Source organism: Silene latifolia, chromosome X, assembly GCF_048544455.1.
Source record: "Silene latifolia isolate original U9 population chromosome X, ASM4854445v1, whole genome shotgun sequence".
Lineage (NCBI taxonomy): Eukaryota > Viridiplantae > Streptophyta > Magnoliopsida > Caryophyllales > Caryophyllaceae > Silene > Silene latifolia.
In genome coordinates, this window is record NC_133537.1 from 169,913,349 (window position 1) to 169,937,671 (window position 24,323).

Sequence of the window (24,323 nt, forward strand, 5' to 3'; positions counted from 1 at the left end):
GGTTTGGAAAGGACTACACCAAACTCTCATCCTTAGTGAGATGTCATGGGGGCATGTCCAAGGTGTTGTTGATGTTGCTCAACACCTTGAAGAAGTAGTCAAAAGCTTGTTCATTGTCATGATAAAGATCTTCAATAGATCTTTGCCCTTGTTGTCCTTCATGTTGGTCTTTATCGATAGCATTGCCAATGTAGGGATTGAAAATCCCTTCAAACTCATCGTCCCAAAGACCACAAACTTCATCTACTTGGTCACTAAAGATCTCATTTGTTAATAGAGACAACTCTCCTACTTTCTTGTCTTGGCCAATGAGGCCATCCTCTTCATTGCTTGACTTTGGTGAGCTTTTCAAGCTCTCTTTGTTACAATTCACTTGCTCTTTGAATGGAGCATCATCAACTTTCTTCTTCCATTGGAATTCCGACTTCTTCCTATCATCCTTCCGGCAATAATGATCAACCATAAAACATGGTTCATGCAAACGGGGAGCTCTCATGGTCTTGTCAAGATTGAAAGTTATGCTCTCGTCTCCCACTTCTAGAGTGAGCTCTCCTTGCTTCACATGAATCACCGCACCGCGGTGTGCAAGAAAGGTCTTCCTAGAATGATCGGAATATTGGAGTCTTCTTCCATGTCAACAATGACAAAGTCCACCGGGATGAAAAATTTCCCAACTCTTACGGGAACATCTTCCCATATCCCTAATGGTGTCTTCGTCGATCTATCGGCCATTTGGAGTGTGATATTGGTGCATTTAAGCTCTCCCATCCCTAACCTTTTACTCACCGAGTACGGCATAACACTCACACTAGCCCCTAGATCACATAAGGCTTTGTTGATCGTGGTGTCGCCAATGGTACACGGTATTGAGAAGCTTCCCGGATCTTTGAGTTTTGGAGGTGAACTCCCTTGAAGTATTGCACTACTCACCTTAGTGAAGGCGATAGTCTCAAGCTTCCGGAGCGACTTCTTCTTCGTGAGGATGTCTTTCATGTATTTTGCATAGGCCGGCACATGATTGATTAATTTCGTGAAAGGAATCGAGACTTTTAAATTCTTCACAAACTCCATAAACTTTCCAAGTTGGTCATCAAATTTGGGCTTGGCTTGACGACTCGGAAAAGGAAGTCTAATCACAATGGGCTCCTTCTCCTTGGCCTTGTCTTCATTTTTCTTTGAAACTTCTTCTTTTGATGGTTCTCCATCCTTGGAGGTTTGCACAATTTCTTCTTTGTCACTAGCTTCCACAACTTCATCCTCAACTTGCTTCTTTGGTGCCTCATACCTTGTACCACTCCTCAAGTGAATGGCACTAACCGTTTCATGTCCTGGGGGATTACTTTGAGGTGGTAATTGCCCCTTTTATCTTTGTGAGTTTGAAGATGCTAGTTGAGTCAATTGGGTTTCCAACATTTTGGTGTGGGCTAGGATGTTGTTGATGGTGATTTCCTTTGCTTGACTATCCTTTTGCATTTGAGTGAAAAACTCTTGTTGATTCTTTTGCATTTGGAGGACCGCTTTTTGAACATCAAAACCTTGGTCATTTTGTTGATTGTATGGAGTTTTATTTTGGTAACCTTTGTTTTGGTTGTAAAAGGGTCTTTGATTTTGGTTTCTCATGGGAGGTGGAGTGTATGTTGGTGAGGGTTTTGAACATTTTGGCTTTTGTATAAGAGATTTGGGTGGAATTTGGTGTTCTCATTGTAATAGTTGGAATAAGGGGTACCACTTTTGTATGCTTGAAAAGCATTTATACTTGTTCATTTGTTCCCCTACATTCACTTTGGTCATGTCCCAAAGTTCCACAATTCTCACATATCCCACTTAGGATTGATGAAGATGCCGTCATGGCATTAACATGATGGTTTGGTGATTTTGAGGCTTCTTCAAGTCTAGCCATAGCTTTTTCAAACTTCAAATTGATGGTATCAATGTGAGCACTAAGTTGAGCACCCAATTGAGTAATATAGTCCACTTCATGCTTTCCTCCTCTAGTAGCCTTGCGAGGTCTACTATATTGTGAATTATGGACCGCCATTTCCTCAATTTTGTTCCAAGTTTGATTGTCATCAACTTCGGTGAACATTCCATTTGATCCCATGTTGAGAATGTTTCTTGAGTCTTCATAAATACCGTTCCAAAATTGTTGTACCAAGCACCACTCGCTAAGTCCATGGTGAGGACATGAGCGGAAAATTCCTTTGAATCGCTCCCAAGCTTCATACAAAGATTCTTCATCTCTTTGCTTAAAGCCCGTAATTTGAGCTCTTAGCATGTTAGTCTTTTCCGGTGGATAGAACTTCTTGTAGAAAGCTAGAGCCAATTTCTTCCAAGAATCAATTCCGAGAGTAGCCTTATCAAGGCCTTTCAAGCATTGTTTCGCGGTGCCAATTAGAGAAAAAGAAAATAAGACCCATCGAATTTGGTCTTGAGTTACACCGGTTTGAGATATCGCATCACAATAGTCACAAAAAGTCTCCATGTGAGAGTGAGGGTCTTCACTAGGCATCCCCCCAAATTGGCTTCTTTTGACTAATTGGATAAATGCGGATTTGGCAATAAAATTTCCGTTTAAGTGTTGTGGTGTGGGAGTACCATTGGGTAGGTTCTCCTTGGTTGGTACGGAATGTGATGAAAATTTAGGCAATGTGGGTTGATTTTGTGTTGGATTTTGTGTTGGGTTCTCCTCACCTTCTCTTGCAAAAGGGTTGATGAACTCAATAGTGTTTGGTTTAATATCTACAACCTCACCAATACCTCTCAAAGTTCTCCTAGCAAGTCTTCTATTGGTTGTCAAAGTCCTTTCAATTTCGTGATCAAAGGGTAACAAGTTACCTTGTGATCTTCTAGACATGCAAAATATCAAACAACTCGAAAACAATAGAACAAACCTTGAGGAGTTTTACTTCCCCAAGGCAAAGAAATACACAACTAATAACAATATAAGAAAATCTAAATCAAGTTAACACCGTCCCCGGCAACGGCGCCATTTTTGGTCGGACTCTCGAGGAGGTTTAGTTTTCGGTACTTGTCGTTAGGAGCACCTAGACCAAAACACAATTTATAACTTTACAAACAACTCTACAATTAGTAAAGAGGCAAGTAAAGGTCGGATCCCAAGGGACGGGAATTGAGATGAGATTTTCTATTGTAACTAGTGGTGTCTAAGGGTGTCACAATTTGGGGTTTGAAGTAGAAGATCACTAAATTAAATAACAATGAAAGTAAATAAACAAGATGATTAAAAAGGGATGTGAACAATTGATAAAAGGCACTAGGGTGTCATGGGGTCATAGGGGATTCATGGGAATTGATCATACAAACATATTCTCAAATTATAAGCAAGCAATTATTGTTGTGATGGATCGAGTTGGTTTATATCTTACAATCCTAGGAAAGTTTGGGTCCCGAAGCCGAATCGATTAGATTGTACAACACCTACAAGTCGACTTAATCTTCCCTACTCAACTATATGCATGGTCTAATGAGACTCGAGTTGGTTTATGTCTTACAAGTCTCATTGAAAAGATAGGTGATGGGTAAAAAAATGCAAGGATTCATAGGCTCGCATTTCATCAAACATAACATGTGCATAAGTTGAGATCACAACAAGCAAGCAAATAAACTATGAAAACATATTAATTTAAGCATGAATCATCCCCCATGTTGGTTTCTCCTAATTACCCATTAACCCTAGCTAAGGAAACTACTCACTCATTATCATGTTGAACATGCTAGCAAGGTTGTCAATCATACCAACAAAGTAAAACATGATGAATAAATGAAAGTGATTAACAATAATTAAAAAGGGATTAAGAGAATTATACCTACTAATGATTCCAATAATAAAGCAAAGAATAATAGAAGTACTTGATGATAGATTGGAAGGTTGTCAATCTCCCAATAATAACCCAAATAATCTTCAATTACCCAAAACAAAGGATGAACAAGAGAGAGATTAAGGAAATGAAACAGGTATTAAAACTTGATTAAATGTTGATTACAAGATTAAAGAGAGATTTGATTGATATTAACTACACTATAGATTGCTAAGAAGAACATGATCTTCTAATTATCCTAATGGGGTATTTATAGTGGGGATTAGTTACATATATTAGGGTTTACTAAGGGCTTAAATGACGATTAAGTCCTTGAGGAATCGCCGGTCTCTAGGGAGACTCCGATCTCCTTTTTGCCGGTCTTAGAAAAATATGCGCATCCTTCCTTGAAGCTTGTAGAAGACGAAATAGCTGTTAGGGAATCCGGGCGTCCAGGGCACGGGACGGGCGGATTTGGGTGATTCTGGATGGGCGTCCAGATGGGGAAGACGGGCGGATTTGGGGTGTTTTGGACGGGCGTCCACAGGGGGAAGACGCTCGGATTGTGGCTGCTGGACGGGCGTCTTGTGGACAATCCGCTCGGATTGTCTTACAGCTTCTTTCTTTCTTCTTTTCTTCCTTTTTCTTCATAAAATCCTTGAGGATTTCCTCGGGGATGCAAGGATCTTTTCTCATCATTGCCCATCTACTATAGTATGTACACAGGCCTTCTAATCTTGTCTTCTCTTTGATGCTTGGTCATTGAATTCAATCAATTTAGTTTCATTTTTCCATAAAAATGCAAGGTTTGCACTCCTTTCCTACCAAGGACACAAAACCTCAAAGAATATGCAAAAGAAAGGACTAAAGACAACAAATGACCCAAATATGCACTAAAAAGCATGGGAACAAGGCTAATTCGGGGACTAAATATGCTCTAATTATGGTCACATTAATGTTAATGGATGTATATTGGCGCACGGTATTAAGAGGTAGAATAAAGAGTATGAGGTCACCTGCTTGTGCTTGGTGCTACTGGATTTTGGATTCTGGCCTCTGATTTTAGTTGCGCTTTGTTTCCGACTTAATTTTACTTTCATTTCCGTCTTAAATTAGAGTCGATTGGGTTGTCTTGTACTCTATTTTTCATTCGTGTAAAGGGGTTTGGTGGCCTATCACGGCCTGGTTAGGTTCAGTTTTGGCGGCCTTTGCAGGTTGACTCGACGGGGCTGTGTTTGGCACGGTTCCATGTTGCTTTATGGGGTTGTTTGGAGTGGTGACGGTGGCTGGTCAGAGCCTGGTTGGACAGTGGCGACCTGTTTTGCAGGGTTGGTCACAGCTGTATGTATTGGGTGTCGTGTGGCCTGGACAATGGCCTGCCTGGGCAGGGCAAGGGTTGGCTGGGCACGGGCTGTAGCTTGGCAGCGGGTCCATGGCTGGCTAGTTGCGGCCTTGGTCACGGCTGGTTGTTTGGCGACGTGTAAGGGGTTATCCAATGGCTCCTTTGAGTCATGGATTGAGTTGTTTTGGCGCAAATGCGATTCTTTTGAATTATTTAAATTCCGTCTCGTGTTTTATATAACGTAAATCGTTAAATATCGTTCATTTATATATTTTTCCCACATCAATTATAACCGTGGAATTCATTAGTTAATTATATCATTTATATAGGAAATGACATGTTTTCATTTTAAGATGAGTCCAATTCAATTATTTATGTTTTGTAAGCAATAAATGGTCTATCTTATATTTGAGTCATTTATAATTCAATTCTTGTTCTGCCCTTTATAAATGGTTTGTTCCCATTTATTTACATTTTTATTCAAGTGACAAGTATTTAAGAAATGAGTTACTAAATCATGTTTACGAGTATAAATGGGATTGGAATGTCTAACTTGGATTGTTATTTGTCCTTTACATTTATTCTTCCCATGTATGTTTGTTTTGTTGGGCTCTCTAAGTTTTATTTGATGGGCTTGTCATGTTTTAGTGGTTGGGCTCATTAGATTTTATTTATTGGGCTCATCATGTTTTCTTTATCGAGCTCATCATATTGTCTTTGTTGGGCTTCACATGTTTTATTTGTTTGGTTTCACATGTTTTATATGTTGGACATGACATGTCTCATTTGTTGGGCTCACCATGGTAAAAGTATGAAAGATTTATTATAAATAACTACTTGTTGTGAGTCGTATTCTTATGATAATGCCATTATGCTATACCTTACTGCTTGACTTATCTTTACGCCCTACTTGTGCCGATCTGCCAAGTATGGGTTTAGCTCATATCTTCCGCCTCTTTTGGATTGTCCTTCCGATTGTGGGTTCTCGGCTTCCGATATGTCACTTGAGTCTTGGATGCGGACTGTCCTGCCGTATGTCGAATCGAGAACTGTACTGTCCCGAGAGTCTGGCCAGATTTAGACTAGGACTGAGTCTTTGTGATTATCATTGTCGTCCTACCAGGGGAATTATATTTAATGAGTAGTAAAGGTCTTGCTCGGTTATAGATATTGTCATTGTTTGGATGTGAGAGTCTTGTTCCTACGGATACTAGAGGTCAGATGTAATCCTTTTAGTTGCGATATGATCGCCGGGATTGATGTTCCCATCCGTTCTTATGGTGAGATGCAAGCCATAAGTATGAATGTGTCATTAGTAGCCACGTCCCGTGCAATGTTTGTTAAAAGGTTTTAAAACTAATGGCTATGGTTTCCATTCTTGTAATTTGTATTGATTGATCCCATATCTATCTACTTCATATGATTCGATTTTTAATCTCACATCTATGTTATCTTCCTCGAAATGCGTGCCTTTGTCTAATTGATCGTATTCTTGTCTTTCATATTATTTAATTATCTCACATGAATAGTTGAATCTTTATTATGCTAATGTTGATCTATCTTGTTCCATCTCATTTAATTGCCATGTTTAAATATAAACTTGATGTTCATGTCTTTTGTAAGTATCTTACATGATTTATTTAATCAAGTTCTTTGTTATGTTCATTTTGACATTTTATGGCTGGGAGAACCTTGAGTTACTCCCCACTGACTGTGGCTTTCATGTTTACATGAATGATAGGTTTGTGAAGATGCATTTGTGGGGTTAGACGTGTGAGCTAGCGAGCACCTTGGACTAGTATTCGGTTTATTAGGATTGCTAAGACTCACCTTTTATCGTATTGTCATTCGAGGGATATATTTTCCCTCATCTTTGACTATCGAATTTGTATAAACTTAACTTTATTTCCGCATTCTTTATTTGTGTTTTAGATTTTAATGAACCCGCGCTTTAAACTTTAAAAGTTTCAAAACTTTCATAAAATTCCGTATTTTCTTATTGTATTTTCTTACCGTTATCGCGGGGGTTCACAGACACGTTCTATCTAGCCTTTGAACCAGTGAAAAGCTCTTCGAGTTTAAAGATACTGTGGGTACCCGATTTCTTTTTGTATCTCTAAAACCAACCCAGTATGTAGCAGATGCTGTGGTCGATTGCTCATCAGTTTACTTGAATTTCAAGGAACTTGAAAGAAGACCCTCAGAACCACGTCGATTCTTTGCTACCACTCTCATCTTTGTGAGTAAAATTTTCTTGTATTTTATATTATATTAATTTTTCGTTACCTGACACGTTCTGTGTGCAGCAAACATTTTATGGTGAAAGAAAAGAATTCAAATTTGATAAACATCCGAATGTATTCAACAACCATCTGAGAAACGAGTTCAATGCTACTGGAATTATTGACGTAACAATAGTTGATATGGTTAACTCAAACCATTATTAGTCAATATAGACTCTTATCTGCAACTAATTTTTCTTTTTCAATCTGATGATCTTTTCTTTTATAAAACAATTTTTTCTTCCCAATAATATACGAGAAACATTTTTACCTGTTCGTATTCGATATGAAGAAGAACAAGTTTGTCATTCTTGATAACCAACAGCATGACGAAAATCCAAAAGACCTTTACGGAGACCAACCCTGGCATATGGTAATTTTTTTAGTTACCTTTGATTGGTTATTTTTTCTTGTAAAATGTTATTCTTTATTTTTTTTTGCATGGTCTCATCTAATAGTTTCATCAGAATATATGAATACAGCATAACGCTTTGGCAAAATATTTGAATGCTGCTAGCTTTGCTCATTTGAAGGAAACCGTAAGAGCAATGGAACCTGTTGTTTTAAAAATGGCTTGGAGAAACCATCATAATGCTGTTGACTGTGCGATTTACACTATGAAGCACATGGAAACATACAACGGGGGACAATATTGGACTTGTGGATTGACAAAAAACAACGTAAGTTTCTTTACAGCTTAGATCTTATAATTATAAATGTACTTTTGGTTTAGTTTAAATGATTATACTTAAATATTCAAAAGCTCATTGTTATTTTAAATTTAGCTTTCCTTGACATATTCTAATTTGCAGATGGACGCACTTCGAATACTAAGAATCAAATTCCTTTGCACTTTGGTTTCGTCAAAGTGCAACATTGTTTCTGATGACGTTTTAGCAAAGGTGAAACTTTATCAGAAGAATCCCATTCCAAAGAAACAGAATTCAACTGATGAAGAAATGTCTGAAGTAGAGGAGAAGAAAATTTATGACAATGTAAATGATAATGTTGTCATTGACAATGAGGAGTCAAGGACAAAGTGATTAACAATGACGATGTTGTCATGGACAATGAGGAAACTGTCAAGGATAAAGTGATTAACGGCGATGATGCTGTACTTGACAATGATGACACTGCCAAGGATAAAGTGATCAACGATGATGATGTTGTCCTTGACAATGATGACATTGCCAAGGATAAAGTGATCAACGATGATGATGTTGTCCTTGACAAAGATCAGCTGAAGTAGATCACGAATACATGTACTCTTAATCCTCTTACTGAAATTCATAATTGGGTTGCTGGTTATGTGTCCTACACTAGAGGAAAAGATACCGATCTAGCCAGGTAAATGTATATTCATACTAATGTACATTGTTCAAATTTAAAATGTTCTCTATCCTGTTATGTTTTAACATTTTTCCTGAATCAGGAAACTTCTTGTCAGTGTGGGTGACATTTCGCTTAACCGTGTGGAAATGGCAACACTAAGGGAGTCTAATTATCTAACAAATGATGTTATAGATTGTTGGTCAAAACTTCTGAATGCCAATGAACGTAGAAGAAGAGAACCTTTAGAGCCATTTCGATTTTTTTTCACAACACTTGTGTGTGTAAGTGAAATATTTATATAACTTGTTTTGACAAGTAATTTTTTAAATGGTGTTCTTCTTAATTAACATCAGAAACTTTGTTTGCCCTTCTTACAGATAATGCTTGAAGGAGAAGTAGGTACTGTTGACAATTTCTTAGTGGTTAAAGAAATAATGAAAGAACAGTTTACCGAATTCGGGGTAACACTACTACAAATCCAGGCAACTACAACGCTCCTTTAACAACTATTATTCACGAAAATCACAATAGATGTTGTAGAATGTATGGCGCGAATTTTACTAAAATGAATTACAACGGGTATGGTTATAAAAATCGTTGTTATAAGTTTTAACAACGGGTAACACATGCACAACCGTTGTTAATAATTTGCCGCAAAATTGACGCAAAGTTAGTGAAAAGTAATCACAACGGTTACTTTTGAAACCCGTTGTTAAAACTTATTTGACAACGGGTGTTGTTTTACAACCGTTGTTAAAACTTATTTGACAACGGTTGTTGTTTTACAACCGTTGTTAAAACTTATTTGACAACGGTTGTTGTTTAATAACCGTTGTCAATACCTTCCATACTATAAAACACACAAACACAAGTCTGCTACAGTCACAAAACACAAACCTTAATACACAAACACAAACACAACAGACAAACACAAACACAAACACAAAACACACACTTTCTCATCGTCTCTTTCTCTCTTTCTCATCGTCTCTTTCTCTCTTTCTCATCGTCGCTTTATCTTCTCGCCATCACTGTTGATTTCATCGTCTAATTATCAGGTAAATCTCGCCGTCACTGTTGGTTTCATCATCTTTCATCGTCATTATTTTGTTTTTCTAATTATTTCATTTGCATGTGTATGTGTTAGTTTTTATCGACCATTATGTTATTTCTTTAAGTATTATTCGCTTAATTAGCTAGTAAAACAAATTAAATAAACTAAAACAAAGAAGAAGCAAGATGATAGAGAGGAATGCATGATAAACATAATTAATATATATATATATATATATATATATATATATATATATATATATATATATATATATATATATATATATATATATATATATATATATATATATATATATATATATAATACATAAATTAAAAAAAATTACATTAATAAAAATGCAATTCTTATATTTTCATAGAAGGTCTTATTCTCCTCTATGATATCCGTCCTCTCCTCCTTGGCTATTTGGAGGTTCCGTTCGCCAGATTGTTATATCGTCATATAGCCGCAATCGCTCGCTGTCAAGCCATCTTCTTTGGCGTCCTTCAGTATGGATCGAGCATCCGCAAGGTAGCTCCTGCAACTTTCCTCAATGTGGAGCAACCGGCGGATGAAACTGTTGTTGTTCTCTATCATAGTAAGAGTCTTAAGGATGATATCATTCATTTTGTTGGAGTTTGGAGTTTGTTTTGAAAGATTAAGTAGGGTTAATTTATTTGGAGTTTGTTTTAGCAGTTAAGGTTTGGAGATGTATAGTGAGATAATGGAATGTTAGTTCAGATAATGCTTGTATTTATACTAAGCAATGTGTGGTTTGAGTTGTTTTTTAATTAATATATATGTTAGGAAGTTGTGCCATAATCATCATCATATCTCTCTCTGCTGCTTCAAATCTTATTACTAACCCTTCTCATTCCATATTATTCGTTTATATGCACAGGGATGGCAGTAATAATGCATGCATTGGAATTATAACGGGCCGTAATTATGCATGCATCTAGTAATATTTAATTTAATTTTTTTTTTATTTTTTAAGAACAAACAACAACGGTTATTTATAAAAAACCCGTTGTCTTTAGTTATAACAACGGTTTTGTATATTACAACCCGTTGTTATAACTTTTCCCCCAAAATTGAGTCACATTTTCCACAACGGGTTTTGATACTTAAAACAATTGTTAAAAGTTTTAACAACGGGTTCCTTAAGAAAACCAACCGTTTTTAAAACCTTTTACAACGGACGCTTTAACAACGTCCGCTTTTTTATATAACAACGGTTTTTAACCGTTGTTATAGCCTGTATCTGTAGTAGTGTAAAAGCAGATGAAGTTGATTTGGTTAGCAACAACAATATTCACTCTTTCTCCATGTTTTGTTTTATTTGGTTGTTACCTAATGAAATATTTTTTAAACTGTAGTTCTTCTTCTCAGTCATATATAGAAGGCATTTCAATTTATTCATCATTGACAGCAAGAAGTATAAGTTCATCATCATTGATAATGTGCTTCGCGAAGGAAAACCAGAAGATTTTTTTGATGATAGACCACTGCAGTTTGTAAGATATTATGTTCTCTTTTCCTTTATAGCATTCCATAATGCTCCTTTTCATAAATATTAAATGTACAATGACTTCAGATAGAATGTACCTTTCCCAATCATTTCTCATATTGCACCTTATAGTTTTCTTATTTTTGTGATATTTTACCTCATAATTATCACATTTTTTTCTTCCACCAGCGTAATGTTCTAGCATCATACTTTCAAGACTTTGGTGTTTCAAACGTAAAAGTTGATCATATAAAACAAATCGGGCCAATTATTGCAAAGATGAAGTGGAGGAACAACACTAATAAGACTGATTGTGGTGTTTACGTTATGAGGCATATGGAGACGTTTAAGGGTAATCTAAATTGGTGCTGTGGGTTCAAAAAAACTGATGTGAGTTCCAAAGCTAACACCATTATTATTAATATAGAATTCACCATCATTATGCATTTGTACATGTTCTAAACCCCTGTTTTGTTTAATTTTGTAGGGCATTCCCCTATTGATTATGCGAAAAAAAATACATTTTGAATATGTGACGGGACAAGAGTTGGTCGTCACACATCCAATCAAACACATTTATAATTCTCAACAAACAACTAGTTAGTGGTAAGTCGAGGTCGATCCATGGGACGGTGTGCTTTGGGTTCTAAGTCTATCTATCTCAATTTATGTTAGTGTCACAATTTATTTGGGTTTGTAGTTGTGTCTAGACTAATGCAAGCAATAAAGTAAAGCAAGCAATAAAGGAAAGGATGTAAACAAATGATTAAAAGTGCTAGGATATCATGGGTTCATAGGGGATTCATGGGAGTTGATCATACAAACATGTTCTCTGCTAGATGCAAGCACTTATTGTTGTGATGGGATCGAGTTAGTGTATATCTTACAATCCCTAAGAAGGTTTGGGTCCCGGAGCCGAATCTATTAGATTGTACAACACCTACAAGTCGACTTACTCCTCCCTATCCAACTATATGCATGTTCAAATGAGACTCGAGTTGGTTTATGTCTTACAAGTCTCATTGAAAAGATAAGTGATGGGTAAAAAATGCAAGGATTCATAGGCTCGCATTTCATCAAACATAACATGTGCATAAGTTGAAATCATAACAAGCAAGCAAATAAATTATGTGAACATATTAGATTAAGCATGAATCATTCCCCATGTTGGTTTCCCTTAATTACCCATTCCTAGCTAAAGAAACTACTCACTCATGATCAAGTTTAACATGTTAATAAGATTGTCAATCATACTAACAAAACCAAACATGATGAACAAGTAAGAAAGATTAACAATAATTAAAGCAAGAGTAAAAGAGATTATACCTATGAGGATGATTCCAAATAATAAAGCAAAGAATAAAAGAAGAGAACTTGACTGATTGATGAAGAGTTGTCAATTCTCCAATAATAACCCAATAATCTTCAATTACCCAATAATAATCTTGAATTACTCAATAATAAAGTTGAACAATAATTAAGGAAAGATTAATGTGTAATTTATGGAAAGATTAAAGAGTAATCTATTATAATCTACGCCTAATGAAGGTTTAATCTAATCTAAGAGAACTTGATTTAATCTAAGAAAGCTTGATGGTTTGATTATTACAAATGGAGTATATATAGTAGTGCATTATTAGGTTAACCAAGAGTAGATTCGTAAATAACAATGTTAATTGTTGAGTTGAGGAAATGCTCCTCTCAAAGAGGGATGCTAGTCTCCTTTTTGGTGGTCTCCAGAAAATATGCTCATACCGAGCGTATAGGCCGAGGGATGGTAGGCACTGGAGAGGAATCCGAGTGGATTGGTCTCGGGATGCTCGGATCACAAGGCCTCAAGACGAGCGTCGTGAGCACGGGATGCTCGGATCACAAGGCTTCAAGTCGGGCATCCTTGTCTCAGGGGACGAGCGTCTTGAATCTCGGGACGAACGGATTGGCGGGCAGCTTCTCTGTTTGAGCTCGGATTGTAAAACGGACGTCATTTTCTCATCCGGACTCCTACTGGAGTGATTCAAAATCCTAGATCACTCGTTTTTTCGACACCGTTTCATCTAGCATACTTTCAGAGACAAAGGGGCAACCCTTGGTTTGGTTCTGAGCAATTTCTTCTTGCAATGACTTCCTTCTCATCATCCTTGCTCTTAAGCCTATGATCCTTCTATATACTCTTTATTCCTACATCCTTGGTCATCATTCTTGCCTTCCTCTTCATACTAGTCCATCCAATATCATCAAAAAGCTTCCAAATATGCACGAGAGATGGGAATTTCCGCCTAATTATCTTCCTTCCTACAAAACATACGAAATGCACTAGGAAAGCAAAATAGAAAGCATTTGACGGATAAAATGGCTATGGAATGTTATAATAGTATGAAAAATAGGCTCAATTAGGGGACTAAATGTGCGCCAATAATAGTCACATCAAATATCCCCAAAACGAACCTTTACTCGTCCCGAGTAAAGAGGTGACTAAAACTAGACCTTTATTTAAACTATCCTAGTAATATAACCGATATGAGATAATTAGCGGGTCTCACTCCTCCCCTTTAACTCACAACAAGACAACCATGAAGTAGGATACCTTCTTGCAAGGTAAGGTGGGGCTTGCCAAAATGGCGACACATCCAAGAATTAAAGCACACAAAATATAGTAATGGATGCATCTACAAAAAAATATCCACTTTCCTCATCTAAGTGGCGGAATTTATCTATAAGAGAAACAATCCAAGGGTACACATTCCATTATAGATATGGTTTCTTCAAACTACTAAGCCTAGAAGGATACCAATAAATCACATCTAAGTTGTGTCAAGCTAGGGTACCTTTGTCCTCAATCGTTAAATGCTTTTGTCAAGAGTAGACTCCCTATGGTGTTAGAAACACTGGAGGGTCACGGAATTCCCCTTCCTGCCTAGACAAGAAGAAGGGTCGTTCCCTCTCTACCATGCACAAAAGTGGATACGATGGAAAAGGGATCATGCTGTATATGAGTTTCATGTGGGAGTTTGCTTTTGTTGTTATTATTCCCCCCAATTTGTGGCATTTGACATTTTGAGAACATTTCTTTTTGCCATTTCTTTGATGTTTGGCTTTTCAATACTTGACAATTTTCAACTTTTCTTTGCATTTCTTTTGAACATTTTCAAAGTCACCCCATTTGTAGGGAGGGTGCTTATATTTGAAGCATAGGAGTCTATTTTTGTTACTCTTCTTTTCTTTTTGATGCAATTGCAAACTTTTTGACTTTTCATTTCAATTCTTGAACTCAAATTTTGAACAATTTTTGTGCCCATTACCTTTGATTACAAAATGTGGTAGAATATGGATGATGGTTGGGTGCATGGTTTCAAGGGTCACCATGGAATAAACGGTAGCCAAGGAGTTATCACAGCACAAGGTACTCTTGACTAGGCCTTAATCCATGGGTCAAAGGATACTAGTATGACACATCCTAGGGTGTTTTACAAGCATTCTTATGAGCAAAGTCTCAAGAAGAAAAAGTATCTACAAGGGCCTATACACTTGTCAAGCTTCCCAAATAGACGGTTTCACAAAGTTTTTTTCTAACATGCAACTACATGCCATGATGCAACTAACATATATACATCCTAATGCATATGCTTCTACCAACTATTATGCAAAATAATCTAAATGCAAGTCCTATAATCACATTGTTTATACCGCATCAATCAAAATAAAGCCACATAGTCATTAACATAAAGAGGAAAAAAGGAGATTGGAAAGATCATACCATGTGGTCTTCAATATCCTCATGTCTCGGATGTGGCACAGTCGATTAATGTGAAAAAAGATAGAGAAACACAATATATACAAACACACAATATATACACAAGACTACACTACAAAGGAAATGAACATGTTTTTGGAATTTTTAAATTTTCAAATTTTTAAGGGTTTTGTTTTTATGAAATGAAAGAACATATTTTTGGGATTTTTGGAAATTTGTCAATTTTTAGATTTTGGAATATAAATTCCCATCCCCCACTTTATTTTGGACATTGTCCTCAATGTACATGTAGGAGTAGGAATGAAAAGAAAAACATGTTTTTGGATTTTTTGATTTTATGGAAATTGAAGTACAAATGCAATGATATGGTATGAATGAATGCATGCTCTAAGTAAATGCAATCTAAACTATATTATATGATGCATGATTTCTAGTAAATTATGGTCACCTATGATCAAACATCCCCAAACCGATTAAAACACTATTTCTAGTGTAGAAATGAATAGGATTGGTCATTAGTGACTATGCATGAATTCTAGTCTATATGCAACTAACTATATGAGATATATTACAATGCAACTATACTATATGAACTAGCTAGTATGAATGTAAGATAATACAAATGCAGGCTAAAAGTATATGTATATAACTAAATGCAAGTGTAAATGTAATGCAAAGTCAAAGTAAAGGATATCTTACAAATGGTGGTTTGAGGGAGGACTCCACCAAACTCATTCCTTGTTGCCATAATTATTGATGTTGTCCATGTTGCTCAATGCTCTCAATAACCGGTCAAATGCTTGAGCACAATCTTCAAACAAGTATGAATACGGTTTGTTCCAATTTAATATGAAGTTTGGCCAAGGGATCTTGTCACTTATTCCCCCTTTCACCTTGCCCTTGGCACTTGAGTCTTTGCGATGCTTCAAATCAACAAGCCCATGATTCTTGTCAACATGAGGAATGAAGTATGGCTCATATTCATCCGGAGACCTCCACTCACCACCTTCTCCTTTACTTTTTGTGATGATGATAACATTTGGGTTTTTCAATCCTTCCAATGTAGAAGGAGAATTCTCATAACATTGATGACCGGATACCTTAGGACTTGAAATTGTGGGTGCCAAATTTCCACAAGCAAGTTCATTTGCAAGTTTGTCTTTGAGCTTTTCTACCAAGTATCCTTTGTATGATGTTTTGACCTTTTGGAGAAGATCCACCATATCATATTCAACAATTATAGGTTCCATGGTGGGTGCCAAAAGGTCTTTATGGTCAATAGGAAAGAGGAATTCATCTTCTTCATGGAAGCATACCTCAAACTTCTCAAGGATGGGCTCCTCAAGTGAGGCAATCTCACAACTCTATTCCTCTTCTTCAATGTAAGACACATATTCCGCAAAAGCTTCTTCCATAGACTTGTCATCATCGCTATCTCCATAAGAATCATAAATAGGGGCTTCATTCTTCTTCATTAATTCTTCCTCCACCATCTCAATATTCACATCAAAGGACACACCCTCATACTCACAAAGGCTAAGAGTATTTGGCTTACTCAATCTCATATCTTCCTCATCAAATACCACACTTTCATACTCACAAGAGCTCAAAGAGATTGGCACTTCCCACTTCTCATCTTCCATATCAAAGGTCACTACTTCAAATTCACATTCATGGTCAATGTTTAAGGATTGGTGGGGAGTGGTTTCTTGAGTTGCCTTTATTTGGGAAATTTGAATCTCCAAGTCCTCTCCTTGGGTAACAATGCCTTGAAGAACATTGTCCCTCTTTTGGCTTTTCTCTAGCATTTGTTTGAAGAAGTTTTGTTGATCTCCCATCATTTGGAGAATCATATCTTGAATGTCAAAGTTGGGCTCACCTTTTTGTTGTGGGTGGGTGTGAAAGTGTTCATATTGCGGCATTTGGATTTGGTTGTAAAGTGAGTTTTGGGTGGGTGGTTGTTGTGGATAATGGATGTGGTGATTTTGGTGGGAAAAGTTGGGGTAGTAGTTAGGATTTTCATGGTATGAATTATAAGGTAGGTTTGTGTTGACGTGCTCCTCAAACTCCCTATACCCATAGTCATACTCAAAAGATACACCACAAACTCCATGTGTCAAGTCTTGGGACATCATAGCTAAGACAAGAAAACAACTACAACCAAGGAAACTACACAAAAACGGTAAGAACGAACCTTGAGGAACAAGTTCCTCAAGGTTAAAGCACAACTAAAATAGACAAACAAGTAAGAGCTTTATCACATAACACCGTCCCCGGCAACGGTGCCATTTTGACGGGACAAGAGTTGGTCGTCACACATCCAATCAAACACATTTATAGTTCTCAACAAACAACTAGTTAGTGGTAAGTCGACGTCGATCCATGGGACGGTGTGCTTTGGGTTCTAAGTCTATCTATCTCAATTTATGTTAGTGTCACAATTTGTTTGGGTTTGTAGTTGTGTCTAGACTAATGCAAGCAATAAAGTAAAACAAGCAATATAGGAAAGGATGTAAACAAATGATTTTATGTGCTAGAATATCATGGGTTCATAGGAGATTCATGGGAGTTGATCATACAAACATGTTCTCTACTAGATGCAAGCACTTATTGTTGTGATGGGATCGAGTTAGTGTATATCTTACAATACCTAAGAAGGTTTGGGTCCCGGAGCCGAATCGATTAGATTGTACAACACCTACAAGTCGACTTAATCCTCCCTATCTAACTATATGCATGGTCTAATGAGACTCGAGTTGGTTTATGTCTTACAAGTCTTATTGAAAAGATAAGTGATGGGTAAAAAATGCAAGGATTCATAGGCTCGCATTTCATCAAACATAACATGTGCATAAGTTCAAATCATAACAAGAAAGCAAATAAATTATGTGAACATATTAGATTAAGAATGAATCATTCCCCATGTTGGTTTCCCTTAATTACCCATTAATCCTAGCTAAAGAAACTACTCACTCATGATCAAGTTTAACATGTTAATAAGGTTGTCAATCATACTAACAAAGCCAAACATGATGAACAAGTAAGAAAAATTAACAATAATTAAAGCAAGAGTAAAAGAGATTATATCTATGAGGATGATTCCAAATAATAAAGCAAAGAATAAAAGAAGAGAACTTGATTGATTGATGAAGAGTTGTCAATTCTCCAATAATAACCCAATAATCTTCAATTACCCAATAATAATCTTGAATTACTCAATAATAAAGTTAAACAATAATTAAGGAAAGATTATTGTGTAATTTATGGAAAGATTAAACAGTAATCTATTCTAATATACTCCTAATGAAGATTTAATCTAATCTAAGAGAACTTGATTTAATCTAAGAAAGCTTGATGGTTTGATTATTACAAATGGAGTATATATAGTAGTGCATTATTAGGTTAAGCAAGAGTAGATTCGTAAATAACAATGTTAATTGTTGAGTTGAGGAAATGCTCCTCTCAAAGAGGGATGCTAGTCTCCTTTTTGGTGGTCTCCAGAAAATATGCTCATCCCGAGCGTCTAGACCGAGGGACGGTTGGCACTAGAGAGGAATCCGAGCGGATTGGTCTCGGGACGCTCGGATCACAAGGCCTCAAGACGAGCGTCGTGAGCACGGGACGCTCGGATCACAAGGCTTCAAGTCGAGCGTCCTGGAGGGGAAGACGAGCGTCTTGTCTCAGGGGACGAGCGTCTTGAGTCTCGGGACAAGCGGATTGGCGGACAGCTTCTCTGTTTGAGCTCGGATTGTAAAACGGACGTCATTTTCTCATCCGGACTCCTATTGGAGTGATTCAAAAGCCTAGATCACTTGATTTTTCGACGCTGTTTCATCTAGCATGCTTTCAGAGCCAAAGGGGCAACCCTTGATTTGGTTCTGAGCAATTTCTTCTTGCAATGACTTCCTTCTCGTCATCCTTGGTCATCATTGTTGCCTTCTTCTTCATACTAGTCAATCCAATATCATCAAAAAGCTTCCAAATATGCACGAGAGATGGGAATTTCCGCTTAATTATCTTCCTTCCTACAAAACATACGAAATGCACTAAGAAAGCAAAATAGAAAGCATTTGACGGATAAAATTGCTATGGAATGTTATAATAGTATGCAAAATAGGCTCAATTAGGGGACTAAATGTGCGCCAATAATAGTCACATCAATATGATTGCAACAGAAGGCAATGTATGTTTTGACGCTGTACTGAAAAAGGCAAAAAAATTCCATTTCAACCCTCTGCCATGGGAAGAATATGATGATGAAGATGAGGAAGATGCTGAGTTGAAGACGTAATTAGTTTTTTAGTTTCATTGTAGACTTGTGAAGAAAAAGTGTAATATTAAGCAAGCTACGACTAGTATAATCATACATTTGAAAATATTTTAACTGCATAGGTTGTTGTGTTTAGAGGATAAATTTTATTAATGAAGTTTATTATGTCCTTCCTGAACAATACTAATGTGCATAGTGATAAAGCATTATGTTCCTTCAGATTAATGCATATTCTATGCATACGTAATGTGCTTTGGAAAGAAATAACAATGAAGTTCATTAATGAAGTGTCTCCCTATAAAACTAAATACTCCCAAAATATAACACTAGTTATATAAAACAAAAGATATCTAATGTTCATTAAACTTATAGTTTCTGGCTCATTTGTTTGCAGAAGCATTGACGCTACTTTCACCCTCTAGCAACTCCTTCTTAAGGCCTTGTCTGTAACCTTCCATCTCTTCAATAGCTTTCACAACTAGAGGCCAATTTACGTCAGTTGAAGGGTGGACTTTGGCATATGACTCCCTTAAAGCTGTTACACCTAAGAGAAATTGCCGGTCCAGATCAACTTCGGTGTATTTCTTCTCTTTATTTGCCTCTAGTTGCCTCCCAATACAGATTTTTTCAACCGTCAGAAACTTAACATGCGCTTCGGCATTCTACAACTCTTCTTCAAGCAATTGTACACGTTTTTGCAGTTCGTTGACCTTAGTATCAAACACCAGAGTCTCCTCAAACAATGTATCTCTGTGCCTTGTCATATCATCAAGCTCATACTAGGTATCTGCAAGTTTTTTCTGAATGTCTTCCATTTTTTTCCAGAGTTCTTTTTGCATCAATGAAAACAAAAAAAATATACTCTATATTAATAAACAAACATAAACTACAACAGCATTAAAGTAACGTAAGTACGAAGAAAAGATAAGGCCAACGTAGTAGCATATTAAAAAAGAGAAATCGAACAAGTAGAAAATCAAAACAACAGTTAGAAAATAAAAAAAGGAAAAACCTTTTCAAGTAAAGGAAACTTCTTATGTTTTGTCTTGGAATATTCTTTTTTTTTTTTTGAAATAGAAGTGAAAATGGTAATGAAAATGACAATATTTATAGAGAAGTAAGAATAAGAAACAGTTAATGTTTGGATTCCAAAATTTAAAAACTGTTTTTAAAATAGTTAATTGGCATTAAAAGATTAAAAAAATATTTTTAAAACTGAAAAATAAATTAATACAAACTGTTGTTCCCCATATTACACGTTCCCCAGATCAAAAGCAGTTTATAATTGAATTTTTTAAGTATATGTGCATTAATTAACCATCATTTCAGAATCTAGACTAATGACCTTATGCATTAATATTATATTGGGTAACAGAAATGCATAAGGTAATGATTACATGCAAATTATGATTAGACATAATGGACATTAACTTAAGCTGATAGGACATTTCACTAAAATGAAGAGTAGTATACTAGTATGTCTCCACTTGCTAATTTTTTTTAATTGAACATGTTCTTTTACATATAATACAATGTGCATTTTGAATCTAATTAATGTCTTTACTTGTATTTTTTATTTTAAACCCATGTAACAAGTTGCAATGTATATTTTAGTTATTCTGAACAGTTGAGTCTTTTCACCTCAAAAACAGGGAAAATTAACTGTCAAAAATTTATAATGACATCATATTTAAGATTACATGCATGACGTAATAATTAGATGCACATTATGACTAGACATAATGCACATTACATTTAAACTGATAGAACATTTCCCTTCAATGAACAGTAGTGTAAATCCACTTGTTAATTTAATTAATTGAACATGTTCTTTTATATATAATACAATGTACATTTTGAAATAACATAATGTGCATTTTAATCTAATTTACATCTTTACTTGAATTTTGTATTTTTGACCAATGTAACTTGTACCTAATGTCACACTTTCACTCTGCCTCTCTAAGGTGGCTTTTGGTCTTGCGGCCGTTCGAATGACAAATAAGGGAAAGGTTTTAGGGTTGGATTAGCCGGCTCCGCGTAGCGGGCTGCCTAATCCAACCCTAAACCCTTTCCCGTCCTAATTTTAGGATATCCGGCCCCCTAGTTTTAATCTCGTCCCCAAAAAGGGTTCACTCTGCCCTTCTAGGGTGTCTTTTGGTTTTTTCCCGTTCGAATGACAATTGTAAGGGAAAGGGTTTAGGGTTGGATTAGGCGGACCCGCCTAATCCAACCCTAAACCCTTTCCCGTCCTGTTTTAGGATACCCGGGCACCTAGTTTAAATCCCGTACCCAAAAAGGGTCCACTCTGCCCCTCTAGGGTGTCTTTTGGTTGTCTCCCGTTCAAATGACAATTCTAAAGGAAAGGGTTTAGGGTTGCATTAGGCGGATCCACGTTAGCAGTCCGCCTAATCCAACCCTAAACCATTTCCCGTTCCGTTTTAGGATACCCGGGCCCTAATTTAAATCCCGTACCCAAAAAGGGTTCACTCTGTCCCTCTAAACTGTCTTTTGGTTTTCTCCCGTTCGAATGACAATTGTAAGGGAAAAGGTTTAGGGTTGGATTAGGCGGATCCGCGGTAGCAGTCCACCTAATCCAACCCTAAACCCTTTCCCGTCCCGTTTTAGGTTACTCGGGCCCCTACTTTAAATCTAATACCCAAAAAGGGGTTCACTCTGTCCCTCTAGGGTGTCTTTTGGTTTTCTCCCGTTCGAATGACAATTATAAGGGAAAGGCTTTAGAGTTGGATTAGGCGGATCCGCGGCAGCGGTCCGCCTAATCCAACCCTAAACCCTTTCCTGTTCCATTTTAGGATACCCGGGCCCCTAATTTAAATTCCGTACCCAAAAAGGGTTCACTATACCCTTTTTGAAGTTTACTTCTATGGACTATATTTTTTAAATTTATGGACATTTAATGAAAACGTAATGTACTTTCACAAGAAATGCTAATGTAGTTTATTATATCTTTTCTAAACAACGTATGTGTACCTTTACTGTAAACTTAATGTACTTTGACAAAAAAATCGAATAGTAAGTACAAGGCTTTAAAAATCTTCTCCTTTTAACATGAATGTTTATCCTTATAACAAAAATTGGCATCTTCCTTTTCATTATTCTCCTCCTCGTCATCATATTCTTCATCATCAGATTCATCTTCTTCCTTATTGTCATATTCATGGTGAAATTTGGTAAATATGCATAAGAATATAAAGTAACTATTAGATTTTAGATGGAGAAAATTACTACATAAACAACTAAATTAATATACATTTAATTTTATCCAAATGTCCTTTCAGAACAACCCTAATATTCATTGTTCTAAGACCTTATGTCCCATCATATGAAAGTGATGATTTTGGAAGGTTATTACTCTAAACGTAATATGCTTTAACAAGAAATACAAATATACATACCTGTCAGATGATTTGCTTCTTTGCAAGTCCTAGAATTGTGTCCTTGTCGTCCACATGTTTTGCAATACCTCTTCTCTGTTCGTCTTTTCTTGAGGGCTTTTAATAGTTGTGATTCAATTCTCTTTCCCCTAACTCTACCCTTGTTTTTAGATTTAGCAGGAAGTTGAATTACTAATTTCTCAGGTCTTTTAAAGCCCACATACTTTTCCATTTATTTCATCTTGTCTTTCTTGTTTGCTGGGAAGCTTCTCTTATCAGTCATGTCCAATCTAATATCTCTCAGTTTTTCAATCAAAAATTTCAGGTCCTCCTCATCATACTTCGCTATGCTGACACAGGAATAAACCTCTTGCCACAGCTCGGTTGTCAAACTTTTCCGGTCAGAATATAGTTGAGATACATTTATGGCCCTCCCATCTTTATCAAAGACAGGCTTACTCATTGCAGCTTTAGTCCATCTTTGCACTATGTACTTTTCTGGTATTTTCTAAGAATTTTTGTTGTGTCGAAGCCAAAGGCAGTGCCTGCATAACAAGCCCAGTCTCTGAAACATAGAGCAGGAACAAGTAACATCGTTGTTATCCGGCAAATACGCTATGTTCCATGTCTTGTTCGGCAACTCTGAGTCTGTTAAGATAAAAACTTTCGTGTCATCAATATTTTCCATGTCTTTCAAGCTGCACTGAAACAGCTCTGCAACTAATTCTGTTTGAAAGTCTTTAAAAATGGTATGTGTGTATATTTTAAAAGCATGAATTTCGAGGTTTAACTTTATTTTCAGTGGAATTTGAGAGTGTTTGTTGTCACTGTTCAACTTGGATTGCTTGTGTCTTTGTGCTTCCATCGCACTCTCAAAGCACATCCAAAACTCAACGAGTGTCATCTGACTTGAGAGGAACTTATAGAAGAAACTGTTTTCACTTTCAGATCTTGAGGTACCCCTCATCAACCCAGACATGAAAACGTCTTTGAAATAGGCAGGGATCCACTGTTCCCTAAAATCGTACAAATCTGAAAACCACTCGTGTTTCACAAGGTTGTAATCAATCATTATTTGGCCCCACTGTTCTTTGAATTCCTCAGGCTCTAGATAGTTGTTCCAAACACACCTATTAAGTCTCCTCTTAAAATCCTCATCTTGGAATAGTTGATAACTGACTTTTTCCCTTAACTTCTTCATTATGTGCCACATATATAGTCCGTGGGTTGATTCCTTAAACACTTGTGGGATTACTGACTTCATAAATTTGTCCTAATAAGTAATTATGATGATTGGGTAGTGCCCTCCCATTGCTTCCAAAAATGTATTGAACAGCCATGTGTAACACTCGAGACCCTCATCAGTTAACAATGCATCTCCAAAGGTTATGCTCCTTTTGTGATGATCGACCCCCGTGAAAGGCACAAACACCATGTCATACTTGTTTATCCGGTAAGTAGCATCTGCAAATAATACCTCGCCAAACAGCAAGTAGTTCTTTATGCTTATCACATCTGCCCAAAAGACTGCGGCCAGTCTATTTTTTTCATCTAGTTGAAAATCAAAGT

The 24,323-nt window shown here is 36.6% G+C and overlaps 1 protein-coding gene and 1 non-coding gene across 2 annotated transcripts; one reads left to right on the plus strand and one right to left on the minus strand.

The window, feature by feature from the left end:
* The first annotated feature begins 2,168 nt into the window (after positions 1-2,168).
* LOC141623995 (small nucleolar RNA R71) lies at positions 2,169-2,275 on the plus strand. The gene has a single exon (XR_012533808.1). It is a non-coding gene; the product is annotated as a small nucleolar RNA R71 (small nucleolar RNA).
* Positions 2,276-23,262: 20,987 nt separating this feature from the next.
* Positions 23,263-23,955, minus strand: LOC141618726 (protein FAR-RED IMPAIRED RESPONSE 1-like). The gene has a single exon (XM_074435807.1). It carries the CDS (start codon positions 23,953-23,955, stop codon positions 23,263-23,265), a length of 693 nt encoding a protein of 230 aa, XP_074291908.1.
* Positions 23,956-24,323: the final 368 nt, after the last annotated feature.

Excerpts from the sequence above, each read along its gene's own strand:
- LOC141618726 (XM_074435807.1), bottom strand. The coding sequence starts at position 23,955 with ATGAAGAAGTTAAGGGAAAAAGTCAGTTATCAACTATTCCAAGATGAG.